The sequence below is a fragment of the Melanotaenia boesemani genome, chromosome 18 (assembly GCF_017639745.1).
Source record: "Melanotaenia boesemani isolate fMelBoe1 chromosome 18, fMelBoe1.pri, whole genome shotgun sequence".
Taxonomy (NCBI): domain Eukaryota; kingdom Metazoa; phylum Chordata; class Actinopteri; order Atheriniformes; family Melanotaeniidae; genus Melanotaenia; species Melanotaenia boesemani.
This window is the reverse complement of record NC_055699.1, coordinates 645,676-659,710: the sequence shown is the minus strand read 5'-3', so window position 1 is coordinate 659,710 and position 14,035 is coordinate 645,676. Positions and strand designations below refer to the sequence as shown.

Genomic DNA, 14,035 nt, shown 5'->3' with positions numbered 1-14,035 from the left:
TGGAACTACTTTTTACACCGTGCCAAACATCACCCTGGAACTACTTTTTACACCGTGCCGAACACCACCCTGGAACTACTTTTTACACCGTGCCGAACACCACCCTGGAACTACTTTTTACACCGTGCCGAACATCACCCTGGAACTACTTTTTACACCATGCTGAACACCACCCTGGAACTACTTTTTACACCATGCTGAACACCACCCTGGAACTACTTTTTACACCGTGCCGAACACCACCCTGGAACTACTTTTTACACCGTGCCGAACACCACCCTGGAACTACTTTTTACACCGTGCCGAACACCACCCTGGAACTACTTTTTACACCGTGCCGAACATCACCCTGGAACTACTTTTTACACCGTGCCGAACATCACCCTGGAACTACTTTTTACACCATGCTGAACATCACCCTGGAACTACTTTTTACACCCTGGAACTACTTTTTACACCATGATGAACACCTCCCTGGGACTACTTTTTACACCGTGTCGAACATCACCCTGGAACTACTTTTTACACCATGCTGAACACCACCCTGGAACTACTTTTTACACCGTGCCGAACATCACCCTGGAACTACTTTTTACACCGTGCCGAACATCACCCTGGAACTACTTTTTACACCCTGGAACTACTTTTTACAGATGTGTTGCTGCATCAGATTCAGTGTCATCTTATAAGTTCTATCACATGTTGAAATGTTTTAGTTTCATCGTCTGATATGTTGTTTATGCTCTACTGGGTAAAAATGTGGGTTGATGAGATTTGTAAATTATTACATTTTTATACATTATTTTCTTTCACACTTCCACATTATTTTCAGCCTTTTCTCGCATTGTTTCCCGGTCCAGTACACAGACTTTTAATCTGTTGTCCTTCCTCTTCATATCATCATCCTCTGCAGAGCCCTCAGATGGGGACCTTCATGGGCGTTTACCTGCCGTGCCTCCAGAACATCCTGGGGGTCATCCTGTTTCTGCGCCTTACCTGGATCGTCGGCACCGCCGGCATCTTGGAGTCTCTGGCCATCGTGGGCTTGTGCTGCTCATGCGTGAGTACTTCTTAACATGAGCAACATGTGTCTGGTCTCCTCACATGAACATTATTTGTTCCACATCAAGGGATTTACTGCCCAAGTCATTAGTGCAATAATGTGCAAGATTATGGAAGAGTGAACGGAGCGTACACACCCCGCTTTTTATTGCATCACGGTACATTAAGACATGAGTGCAACTTTCCATCTCTCATAGATGTACTCCCTCTGCTTCTAATGGGACCGGCTTGGCGTGTAATCCGTCCATCTGCAAAATGTCAGAAACATGCCGACTTGCACACCCACACAACGGCTATATTTGCCAGTCCCACAACGGACAATGGATTATTTCAGATTAATCATGGAAAGTACAGACCTGAACCTTGAGTATAATCTCTGCGGAGCGCTTGTTAACGCATGATGACATTTTGGAGAAAGAATTTTCTCAGCATCCCGTGGAAAGTGTTCATCACAAGGAGCCAGCCTGAACTTTATTTCTGCTTCTTTTTTTTTCTAACAGGCGTTTTACTGTTTTAGATTCATGAAGAAAAATCTGCTTTTACACCTGAATTTATATCAGATTTCGTTGCAGAAAGACGGGAGCAGTGCGTTAGCGGAGTTAACCCTCCCTTACTTCCCTGCTGTTACATAAGTGCTCGTCAGACGGATTAATGGTTGTTTTTACTGCTGATGGTTCCATATCTGCCACCTGCTCGTGGGTCGTATTCTGGGGCTTTAGTTACAGAGTCTCGATCTTGTTCCATCCAGAACCAAAAATTTCCAAAAGTGAACTACTTTTCTTTCGTTTCCCGGTTAGGAAATGAGAGCTGCTTCAAAGTTTTCTGTTTGTCGCAACAGAAAAAATACAGATTTATTTTCCAGATTAAGAGAAGAGACGAGGCTGCACTTACACGGCGCATCGTGCAGATTATTTCCCATCATCTCATGATTGCGCTGTCCTCTGGCCTGCATGTGGTGGTAGAAGCGATGTGGACATCTCGCTGCAGACGCTTCTGAAAGGTTTCAACGTTTTTTGCAATAATTTAAATCTCTGTGCCAACAGAGCTGGGAGGTTGTTTAAAATGTAAATAAAACTGAATACAATGATTTACAAGTGTTATCAACCCAGATTTTATTCTCACTACAACATAAACTACATGTCAGTACAATGAGCAAAGGTCTGGAGCAGATATAGCAAAATCCAGCCTCCTGCTGGATAATTACTGCATCATCTTTCAGCTGCAATCATTTATTTCGCCCCAGCCGACGCAACGAGCAGCTTCTCGTGTCTTAAACAACCACGTGGAAAGACACATCCATGGTCGAGGAAAAGATGCTAGTCTGTTTAAGAAGGGTCGGATCATCGGCATCAAGCAGAGAAAACATCAAAGCAGAAACAAATGAATTAAACTAAAAAAGAAAACCGTCCAATGCGTTCCTGAAAACTGGACAGACAGAGAGGGACCACCATCTTTCAGGACGACATGTGGTCGGAAACTATCTTGAACGATGGTGATTGGTCATCACTAACATGTTTGGTGGAATCAAGTCATAACAGCAGAACTCAGCTACGTTTAATAGCAAAAGTAAGAAAATTTCTACACACAATACGAACTCAAGGGGCTGGACAGCTGTGGAGCCAGAAGAAAACCACTGATCCATGAGGCTAACCGGAGGAAAAGGCTTCAGGTTGCTAGGGAGCATAAAGACTGGACTCTGGAGCCATGGAAGAAGGTCATGTGGTCTGATGAGTCCAGGTCTACACTGGTCGAGAGTGATGGAGCATCAGGGTGAGAAGAGAAGAGGATGAAGGGATGCAGCATCATGACTAGTGCTGCTGTACAAGACTGTGGGGGCAGTCTATGGTCTGGGGTTACTGCAGCTGGTCCGGTCTGGGTTCTGAGTTAGGTTCAGGTCTGGGTTCTGGGTTAGGTTCAGGTCTAGGGTCTAGGTTCAGCTCTAGGTTCAGCTCTAGGGTCTAGGTCCAGGTCATTACTATTAAGAATGAGGCCAGCTGATACCTGAACACACTGAATGAGCAGGTTATCTTCCCTGATGGCTCGGTGCAGGATTCATGGGGCTCAGACTGTGAAAGAGGGGTTCAGGGAACAGGAGATATCATTTCCACACATGGATCGGCCTCCACAGAGGAGCATTTGACAACTAATTAGGTTACTTAGCAACAGGTCAGTGATCTGATTGGTAAAAAAGGAACATTTCAGAGAGGCAGAAATTTACTGATGGTCTAACCTTCATACGTCTGTGGGGGTTTTCATTGTGTCTAATGTTGGGTTGAGTCCAGACAGCTGGACTGGGTTTAGTTTCTTCAATGTTTTCACTCTCATCCAGAAGAGCTTCTTCAGAGTGGAGATAGTAGAAGACGAACATCAGACCTGAAGCAGCTCTTCTGGATGAGAGCGAACCTGAACCCAGCCCAGCTCAGAGACGTCGGTAACTTCAGAAGCCTCTCCGTGCTGACGAAGCTCTATAACAAGGCAGAGCTGGTGCAGTACCGTGAAGCGACTTTTCCACCAGTCTGGATGTTGTCGTGACTTTGCTAGCACTCAAGTCCAAGCTGCTGTATAGCTACTTAGGATTTCAGTGGAAACTGTGAGCTAATTGGTTTTACTCCAACTTGTCTGTCACTTTAAACCAGAAATCCAGCAAAGAGCAAGAGGTTTATCTTCTTCTTTCCTTCGTCTTCTATCCTCTTTGTCCTTTGTGCTCACGCCTACTTTTTTTGTACTTGTTCCCTTGTCTCGTTCAGCCTTTGTCTTTGCTCTGACCTTCCTGTTGTCCAGACTACACATTAGGTAACAGGCTCATGTAGACATCTTCAGCCACAATGACTTCTTTCACAGAAAAGCTTGTATCCATAACAAATCCAGAAGACTCTGAGCATTTGGCCCTTAAGAAGCAGTTCATAGACTAAGCACTAGATTAGCCCAGCAAGAATCCTTATTGTTTGGAAAAACTGGAAAATAAGTGACAGTTTTCATGCTGCTCCTTCCTCTCTTGCCTCCACAGACCATGCTGACAGCCATATCCATGAGTGCCATCGCCACTAACGGAGTTGTACCAGGTAGGATGCTTCCTGATCAAACTCGTGTGCTCTGCTGTTCATCCAGACGAGTTGCACTGAATCAATAATCTCCTGTCTTTGCTCTTTAGCTGGAGGCTCGTACTACATGATCTCCAGGTCTTTGGGCCCAGAGTTTGGTGGAGCAGTGGGTCTCTGTTTCTACCTGGGGACCACCTTTGCCGGCTCCATGTACATCCTGGGTACCATAGAGATTCTGCTGGTGAGTGAAACCCCCGCTTCATTTTATTTAAAACAAGTATTTGGCAGATTGGTTCATTTTCATATTTATTCCTTTATTTAGACCTACATCGTGCCTAAAGCAGCCATCTTTGTGGCGGAGAGGAAGGAGGACGAGGTGGATGCCCTGCTGAACAACATGCGCGTCTATGGCACGTGCTGCCTCGCTCTGATGGCCATAGTCGTCTTTGTTGGGGTCAAATATGTCAACAAGCTGGCGCTGGTCTTCCTGGCTTGTGTAATTCTCTCCATCCTTGCCATCTATGCTGGAGTAATCAAAACCATCTTTGAGCCACCAGATTTTCCGTGAGTCCAGTTGTGGGATATTTAACCTTTTCTTAACAACAGTCTCCCTATACAGGGGGCAGCATGAGATATGTAGCACAGCACAGACGGTCTCAGTACGTACTAGACAGCAGCTATCCCAACATGTACAACACCAAATTACAAGGAGAAACTCAGCCACCAAACATCGGCGTCCAGACCAAACGTAGTTTAAACTCCAGCAGTTCTATGGGAATGTAGAAACCAGGAGAGCAGCTCTGTCCACTTTAGAGCTTCTGAGCATTTCTCCACACAAACCAGGAGTCACATGACAGCAGAGACTCTGCTGGTTCCAGAGACGTCTGTCTCACCGCAGTGGACAGAAACTCTGAAGCTAGCAGCCAGGACCAGAAACCAGGTCTTGTGTCTGCTGGTTCCAGAGACGTCTGTCTCACCATGGTGGACAGAAACTCTGGAGCTAGCAGCCAGGACCAGAAACCAGGTCTTGTGTCTGCTGGTTCCAGAGACGTCTGTCTCACCATGGTGGACAGAAACTCTGGAGCTAGCAGCCAGGACCAGAAACCAGGTCTTACTGTTGCTGTTTGTGGTGGAAACTCTGCTAGTGTGTCTCCTATGACTCTGCCTTTGAGATGAACCGTGAAGGTCCTGCTGGTTTCCATGGAGATGGAGGAGGTTTATAGTGAAGGAGTCACTCTTCCTATCAGAGACTATCTTGGGCTTCACTTCTTTCTGGACCCTCATGGTGGTCCTAAGGTGAATGTGGAGCTATCCCTGGATCCTCCTGATTCTGACCATTGACATAGGCGTCCATCACCACCATCGGCTGATGGCTTCCTGAGATATTTACCTGTCTCACACCTCTATAAAACACCTGGAAACCTGCTCAGTTCCTCATCAGACGGTACTTTACTCATTCCTGGATGAACTGGGCTGCCGTCCTCTGGTTTTCACTGTGCAGTTTTCTTTTAGGAGGAAAAAACCGTTTGCATTTTCTACTGTGTTCCAGGTAACACGTCATGATCGAGACATGTCTGTAGTAATCTCACGTGTCTCAGCTTTCGTTAAGACCAAGGTTGAAGATTCAGCCGTTGTGGTTGTGAGGACAGACTTCATTTATTTTCAGTCTGTCATTTCAGTCAGGAGACTAAAAATAGGCCTCATCAAGTAAGCTGTATATTTCTCCTGATTTTAAGCGATGCATTTCCTTCTCCTCGTTTCCTGCACAGTGTTTGCATGTTGGGAAATCGAACGCTGCAGAACCACAACTTCGACAAGTGTCTGAAGACGGATGTCATCGATAACCTGACCGTCACTACCGAGCTGTGGAGGCTGTTCTGTGATGGGCCTGAGCTCAACGCTACCTGCAACGAGTATTTTGTGAACAACAACGCGACTTTGGTGCAGGGCATCCCCGGACTGACCAGTGGAGTCATTTCAGGTTGGTCCAACACACAGTACCTGGTCTGTTTTCTAACCGTAAGATCAGGATTTTCCAGCTACATGCTCATTTTATCCACCTAATACCCCGAGATAGAGATATCCTTAATGCTGAAAATCCTTCTGCAGGTTTAATTTGAGGTATCTTTATGAGAACGTTTGGCCTTGGCATTGATTTCATCCGCTGGGTGAGCCTGCTATATTCATCCTCGCTGGCTGCAGAGCAAACAAACATCTCCAGAGACATTAGACAAAGTTCCTGCTTTTACTGCTTTTGTTTCCTTTCACGAGTTGTCTGGCTGCACTCAGAAGATGGATCACAAGGTTTGATGCGGTTCAGAAAGGGACTTCTGTACATTGTGAATCTGGTTTGCTCGCACCCTGTCATTAATCCCGATTAATCGCATTGTTACGCGCAAAAATATCTCTTTCCTTTAAAAGAAGGCCCACGGTTATATAATGAAAATGCAGTAAATTTTGTTTTACAAACACGACATCAGGGGTCTCCAACCTGCAACTCTGGACCTTCCACAATGTCTCTAAATACGTGGCTAAAATATTTTACTTTCTATCTATCTATCTATCTATCTATCTATCTATCTGTCTATCTGTCTGTCTGTCTGTCTGTCTGTCTGTCTGTCTGTCTGTCTGTCTGTCTGTCTGTCTGTCTGTCTGTCCGTCCGTCCGTCCGTCCGTCCGTCCGTCCGTCCGTCCATCCATCCATCCACCCTCCATATTAATGACCCATTTTAAGAGAATTACAACATGTTATTTTATTAAATAATAATCGTTTTATTATTGTTTGAATTGGATCTGAATCCAGTTTAAAGTCCTCCACAGACGCCCTTTACAGATGCTAGATTAGCCAGATGCTAACAGCCTCCAGCCAGTCATACGTGCTGACTGTCTCTGAGTGGACGTTTTGGAAGAGTCTGATGCGATAAGTAAAGACCATGGTCCTCCCATCCTCCCACTCCGGTCCGGATCAGCATCCCTCCTGACTCTAACCACTGTAGCAACGAGGCGAGCTTTAGCCTTCATGACCAGAGATTTTGATCACTCTCAACTAGAAGATTTACACGTCAGCTGGATAGAGGAGATTATGTGTAATCTGAAGCTTGAAAAGCACAGATTTTCACTAGCGGGCTCTTCCAAAGATGTTCCAGGATAAGAAGAGCTCTTTTCTGGAACGATTAATTCCAAACCAGTTTTTTACTTCCTTTCTGATTCATATTTTCTTTAAAAACGTCCAAATAGACAACTTTATTTTTCTCCTTGTCAGAAACTTTGTTCTTTGTTGTCCGTTCAGGCTGAGTGTGTGTTAAAGGGGTGCTTTCGTGTGTGTGTGGTAGGCTTGGATGTCACAATCCTGGAAAATCTAAAGATGCTTCAAGTAAAAGAATTTTTGGGGAAAATTACTGCAGCTTCTGAAATGTAAAGAATCCACTTCCCAGCCAGAAGTTTTGGGCCTAAACTGAGCTGTAGCCCCCCCTAGTGGCAGCTCTGTAACCTGCACCACGTGCTGGGAAGTTTAGGACGTGGTGGTTCTACATGGTTATTGGTCTGATGAAGAAAAATCATAGTTTAACTGAGTTCGTGCTCAGAAATGAAGTTTAGTCTCTGAATCCGCCAGAATGCACTTCCGTTCTCAGTCCTCACAGGGTAAATAAAAGCCTGAGCTATGTGCAGTCCTGTATGCACACAGATCCCCGAAACTCTGCAAACCCTGCACCCAGCTCATGTTATGTAACCGCTGTCCACGACAAACCAGTTTTACTGCCAACCGTCTGCACATTTGCATTCTTGTCATATTTTCTGTGAACTGGGACAAGCTTGTGCAGGTGCTGGAGGATCCGAACGTGATCATATTACTCTGCTTATATAACCCCTTCCTGACCTGTTCCTCTAAATAATCCCTCCGTGCTGGTACAGATTTAAGGTTTGTGTGTATTTAGATGACTGGACCATTAATCTCAGCGGTGCAGCTGGTAGATGACTTTTGTTCCAGTATTGTGGAAACATTCATTTAGATTTACGTAATGTTAAAAAGTTTTTCTACATGTGTCTGTTGCTGCTTTATTACAGTTTTCTTGGCGTCTCTGTCTTTGAAGCTAAAGTTGGGACACTAAATGAAATTTACCACTCGCTCCCTCATAAAGCTGTCGATGCATCGGCTGCCAGAAGGCACAAAACTCAGCCAATTTATCTTTATTTAAATCTTATTCTGTGAGTTGTTCATTGGTTTATAAGGCATGACTAAAACTGGATTCATTCAGTTCACTTTAGCTTTATTTGTATAGTTCCATTTGACAGCCAAGTCATGTAAATGCTCTTCATTCAGGCCAACTCGTTGTGGTCCACTTTGTAAAAAGTCTGTTTATATAAACCAGCTCATAAAAGGAACCGTCTCGCTGAGGAAGCCAACGGATGGCGTCAGATCTGTGATACGGCCCATCCTGACGAATCCTCATCTTTTTAAAGTCAGAACAGATAAATACATTTTCATTTCCTTGTTTTACTGTCTGTGTGCCCGATCTGAAGTTCGCTGAAGGTTCTTCCTTCCAGAACCTCTTCTTGCAGGTTTCTTTGTGTTTAGGCGTCTTTCTGCTGTCCCGTAGAAAACATGTGGTCGCGGTACGGCCCTCTCGGCATGCTGGTAGAAAATGAGAAGATTCAGTCTGTTGGGGGAAGTGACCCGACCCTGGACATTTACATGCCCTACGTCGTCAATGATATCACAACTTTCTTCACTCTGCTGGTCGGCATCTACTTCCCCTCCGTCACCGGTGAGACTCTGACTAAATCCTTATAATTCACTAATTATTTGAGGAAATATGTTAGATTGTTTTTCTTTTTTTCTTTAAGGTATCATGGCCGGTTCCAACCGGTCGGGTGACTTGAGGGATGCACAGAAGTCCATTCCCATTGGGACCATCCTGGCTATTGCTACCACTTCTGTCATCTGTATCCTTCCAGCTTGTAGTGTAGCACAGATGAGCTGTTATCCAGGTTCTGGTGGATGTCTTCCAGCTGCAGGGTTTGCATAGTGCCGGCAGGAACTCGTCGGTCAGAGGAACAGACAGCCACCAGTTACCATGTGTGTCCTCCATGTAATCTGTCTGCGGCTTTGCATGTGGATTAATTTTATTCCCTGAGCAGTTCTCCTCAGACATCAGCTGCGTGGTTCTGTTCGGTGCCTGTATTGAGGGAGTCCTGCTTCGAGACAAGTGAGACATATTTAGTGTTTTACTGAAAGAAGTGGGGAGAAAAACGAGGTTTATTATTTAGGGCTTGTTCTTCCAGTCTGTCTTTAAATGATCATTTTAGAGCAGAGGGACAAATTTATCTCAACAAATTTCAGTCATTTAAATGTTTATTGATAGAAGATCAGCCAGAATATTATGATAAATTATTACGTCTGATGGTGTCCTGATCCGGGCCGCTGCTAGCCATTTGGGTAACCCCCCCCCCAGGATTTCCATCTATTTTCCTGCTCAGCAAGTCGTCTTTATTTCCAGAGTAATTTCTTACTGTTAACTTTCAGGTGTCGGTTTAACAAACTGCTTTTCCCACTGCACTTCTTCAGTAAACACTGTTAGGAAAGAACTGGCAACCAAACAGACTTTGTGGTGGACGTAAAATGTTGGTAAATCTGGGCCTAAATCGTCTCCTGATCTTCATTTCCTGTTTAGAGCAAAGCAGGTTACAGTTTGTTCTGTGCTGCAGGTTTGGCGACTCGGTGAAGGGGAACCTTGTCATAGGGACGCTGTCCTGGCCCTCACCCTGGGTTATTGTGATCGGCTCCTTCTTCTCCTGCTGTGGGGCGGGTCTGCAGAGTTTGACCGGCGCCCCTCGTCTGCTCCAGGCTATCGCTCGAGACGGCATCGTCCCTTTCTTACAGGTTTGATGCACATTTGCTCCTCGGCAGGCGGCGTTCGCTGTCCTGATTGGCTCCAGCTGCTGACGCTTGACTGTGTCTGTGCTCAAAGGTGTTCGGTCATGGGAAGGCTAACGGAGAACCCACCTGGGCTCTGCTGCTGACCGCTGGGATCTGTGAGATCGGCATCCTCATCGCCTCCCTGGATGCTGTAGCTCCTATCCTCTCCATGTCAGTATCCGGCTGTGATCTCTCGAGTATTCTCCCTCTTAAAGCTGCTTACTGTTATTCATAAAAGAGAGATTTAGAAGATGAAGAAGTGGTGTTTTCTGGCCCCTGCAGGTTCTTCCTCATGTGCTACCTGTTCGTCAACCTGGCCTGCGCCGTTCAGACCCTGCTGCGAACGCCCAACTGGAGGCCTCGCTTCAAGTACTACCACTGGTGGGTGTGATGAGATGAGAAAGAGGACACTATTGTTGTCTGTGGGCTTTAATCCATGTTACTGAGTTCTAAGCCTCTCAGCTTTTTATTCTGAACCATTTTCATTTCATTAACACACTTCCAAGCAGAAAATGTGACTCGGATGAGCACATGAAGAACGAGCTTTGTGTTTTTTCTTTTTTTTCCTCATCCAGGGCTCTGTCCTTCCTGGGAATGAGCTTGTGCCTTGCCCTCATGTTCATCTCCTCCTGGTATTATGCCATCGTTGCCATGGCCATCGCTGGCTGCATCTACAAATACATCGAATACCGAGGGTGAGCCTCATATAACCTTCCTGAACTCGTCCCATGTTTGTTTTGGTGCTGGATTTTATTTATGTGTTTGCCTCAACAGGGCTGAGAAGGAATGGGGTGACGGGATCCGCGGCCTGTCCCTGAACGCAGCACGCTACGCCCTCATTCGCCTCGAGGATGCTCCACCGCACACCAAGAACTGGAGGTACGGAGGATGTTATGATGATGTGGTTTCAGTTGTGCTCGGTGGACGATAATGAGACAGAAATAGACGCTGAGGGTTCTTCTGATGAATCTCTGTTCGCTGCATCATGTGCCAGAGGAGACGATAAGCCGCCGTGCAGCCTGTTGGCTGACTTTCAAAGCCGTTCCAGTTACGTTTTTGGCATGCTGGCGTGTAGGTGCCATATTTAGCTGTGTACCCTTGTCACTTATGCCGGTGATGAGGATAATTGTCCGTGTCGCAGATACCAGTCGAGTAAAAACAAGGAGCAGTAAAGTAAAGTAAGCAGCACTGACATTCTGAAACTCCCTCTGTTCTGCTGTCCATGTTCCCAGGCCTCAGCTGTTGGTGCTCCTGAACCTGGACTCTGATCACGGAGTGAAACACCCTCGTCTGCTGTCCCTAACCACTCAGCTGAAGGCGGGGAAAGGCCTGACGATAGTGGGGAATGTTCTGGAAGGGACGTACCTCACTAAAGACACGGAGGCAAAGAAAGCAGAGCAGGTACGACGGACCCACTTCTTCCAAACACCCTGAAACGCAGCTGCAGACACAGCCAGAGGTTTGAACCCCCAGAACTGGGTTTCCTACCAGACTGGTGAACGCTGCCATCTACTGGCCAAACTTGTGTCCTGACAGGCTGGTTCAGTAGGTGGACAGGTGATGCTATAAATGCTGCCAGGTTGGTTTTTTTAGTAAGTCATACTAAACAGTCATTCCACACAATGGAGGAAAGAAAAAGAAAAAATATAACCAGGCCTAAATTCACAAGTAAACAAAGAAAAAAGGATAAAACATAAACCATAAACTTGCAAACCAAGGAGGTAGAAAACTAGTTTCTCTGAGAGCCATGACGTCAGAGACATGCTATGTGTTACATCACTCCATCTCCCCGATTTCCTGGTTTCCTTTTCCCAAATACAGAATTTTCTCCCTGCTTTTCAATAAATTCTGCCAGTGAGGTATAATAGAGATGATGATGATGAGCTCATGTATCTCGGGGTCCACAAGCGAGGGAGGGAGGATGGATGATGGGTGGATGGATGGATGATGGGTGGATGGATGGATGATGGATGGATGGATGGATGGATGGATGGATGGGTGGATGGATGGATGGATGGGTGGGTGGATGGATGGATGGATGGATGGATGGGTGGATGATGGATGGGTGGATGGGTGGGTGGATGGATGGATGGATGGGTGGATGATGGATGGGTGGATGGATGGATGGATGGGTGGATGGATGGATGGATGAGTGGGTGGGTGGATGGATGGATGGATGGATGGATGGATGGGTGGATGATGGATGGGTGGATGGGTGGATGGATGGATGAGTGGGTGGGTGGATGGATGGATGGATGGATGGATGGATGGGTGGATGGATGGATGGATGGGTGGATGATGGATGGGTGGGTGGATGGATGGATGAATGGATGGGTGGGTGGGTGGGTGGATGGGTGGATGGGTGGATGGATGGATGGGTGGGTGGATGGATGGATGGATGGATGGATGGATGGATGGGTGGGTGGATGGATGGATGGATGGATGGGTGGATGATGGATGGATGGATGGATGGATGGATGGATGGGTGGGTGGGTGGATGGATGGATGGGTGGATGGATGGGTGGATGGATGGATGGATGGGTGGGTGGGTGGGTGGATGGGTGGATGGATGGATGGGTGGATGGGTGGATGGATGGATGATGGATGGGTGGATGGGTGGGTGGATGGGTGGATGGATGGATGGATGGGTGGATGGATGGATGGATGGGTGGATGATGGGTGGGTGGATGGATGGATGGATGGATGGGTGGATGATGGATGGATGGATGGATGGATGATGGATGGGTGGATGGATGGGTGGATGGATGGATGGATGGGTGGATGATGGGTGGGTGGATGGATGGATGGATGGGTGGATGATGGGTGGGTGGATGGATGGATGGATGGGTGGGTGGATAAGTGGAGTGTTGGAAGCGATCTGCTGAACCCACTTACACACTGTGGCGTAAAACAAGCGCACCCAGCGGGAGGCAGCGACGCCGTCATGGCGTGTTGTTGGGATTTTGACGGGTTGTCTCGCCGCCATCTAGCAGAGAAAAAAGAACGAGGAGAAAGATTTATACAGGTTTTTATGTCCAGCATATCTCATGTACACATGCTTTATATCCTCCTGACTACCAGCAAAGAAAATATTGTTTAATCAACATTTTTTAACTTCCCCGACTGTTTGAAGGGTAATGAGAAAACTAATAACTTAAAAAAAAAAAAGTTTTCATTTTCAAGATATCATGTGTCCACTACAGTGGACGTCAGAACATCATGCACATAAAGGGAAAACTCCACATCACTGTTTTGTATTTATACATGTCAGCTCTTCTTCCATCACGATTTCCAGGTTCACGGATGTAAAGAACCTGTCAAACAACAGGTGGGTTCCTCTGGGAATGGACGCAGTCAAATGAAGGACAGCTTGTTCACTGTGTGACACTGAAGGTGGTCTTGTCTAGGTAGACCACAAAGTCTAAGACCAGACCAAATGGTGCAGTAAACACCTTCAGTCCAGTCAGAAGTGGTTTGTCTGGCACATACTGGCACCCTGGACACTTGCTTCTGGCTCAAATGCTGCATCTTGAGCAGACAACTCAATAGTTGAGTTTCCATCAGCAATTTGTCCCTCTGACAGTGAAGCTCTTTCTTCTTCAGTAAAATACAGAACAAAATGGAGGAAATAACTACAAATGTCCACTACAGAGGACATTTCTCCAACTCTGTATTATTGTTATTTGGTGTTTTATCTTGTTGTTAAGCACTTTGTGATTTTATCTTGAAAGGTGCTATATAAATAAACATTTACTTACTTACTTACTTACTTACTTACTTACTCTTAAATGTTGCGGTAAAATGTTGTTTTATTCATTTAGAAAAGGGTTTAATGTGTTCTTAAGACATTCATAAAGAAATATTCCAATAATATTTCAGGACTACATTTGCACCCATTATGCACGTACTTTTCCTCTTCTCATAAACGGTGATTGTGCTAATTAATGCCATTTCCCTTGAAGAAAAACAGATCAGATGTACTTTACAAGTACATTAAAAACAAACTTAAAAAGAA

The 14,035-nt window shown here is 45.9% G+C and overlaps 1 protein-coding gene across 4 annotated transcripts in view; it reads left to right on the top strand.

Moving 5' to 3' along the window:
• slc12a7b (solute carrier family 12 member 7b) overlaps window positions 1-14,035 on the top strand; it is a 76,059-nt gene that overhangs the window by 51,695 nt on the left and 10,329 nt on the right. For all 4 annotated transcript variants that reach the window (XM_041968847.1, XM_041968845.1, XM_041968844.1 and 1 more), the window contains exons 4-17: window positions 914-1,060; window positions 4,070-4,124; window positions 4,214-4,344; window positions 4,426-4,667; window positions 5,873-6,084; window positions 8,702-8,869; window positions 8,949-9,047; window positions 9,253-9,310; window positions 9,810-9,984; window positions 10,073-10,191; window positions 10,303-10,401; window positions 10,596-10,715; window positions 10,795-10,899; window positions 11,253-11,421. In XM_041968847.1, coding sequence (XP_041824781.1) covers window positions 914-1,060; window positions 4,070-4,124; window positions 4,214-4,344; window positions 4,426-4,667; window positions 5,873-6,084; window positions 8,702-8,869; window positions 8,949-9,047; window positions 9,253-9,310; window positions 9,810-9,984; window positions 10,073-10,191; window positions 10,303-10,401; window positions 10,596-10,715; window positions 10,795-10,899; window positions 11,253-11,421 — 1,899 coding nt within the window. The remainder of the gene's footprint in view (window positions 1-913; window positions 1,061-4,069; window positions 4,125-4,213; window positions 4,345-4,425; window positions 4,668-5,872; window positions 6,085-8,701; window positions 8,870-8,948; window positions 9,048-9,252; window positions 9,311-9,809; window positions 9,985-10,072; window positions 10,192-10,302; window positions 10,402-10,595; window positions 10,716-10,794; window positions 10,900-11,252; window positions 11,422-14,035) is intronic.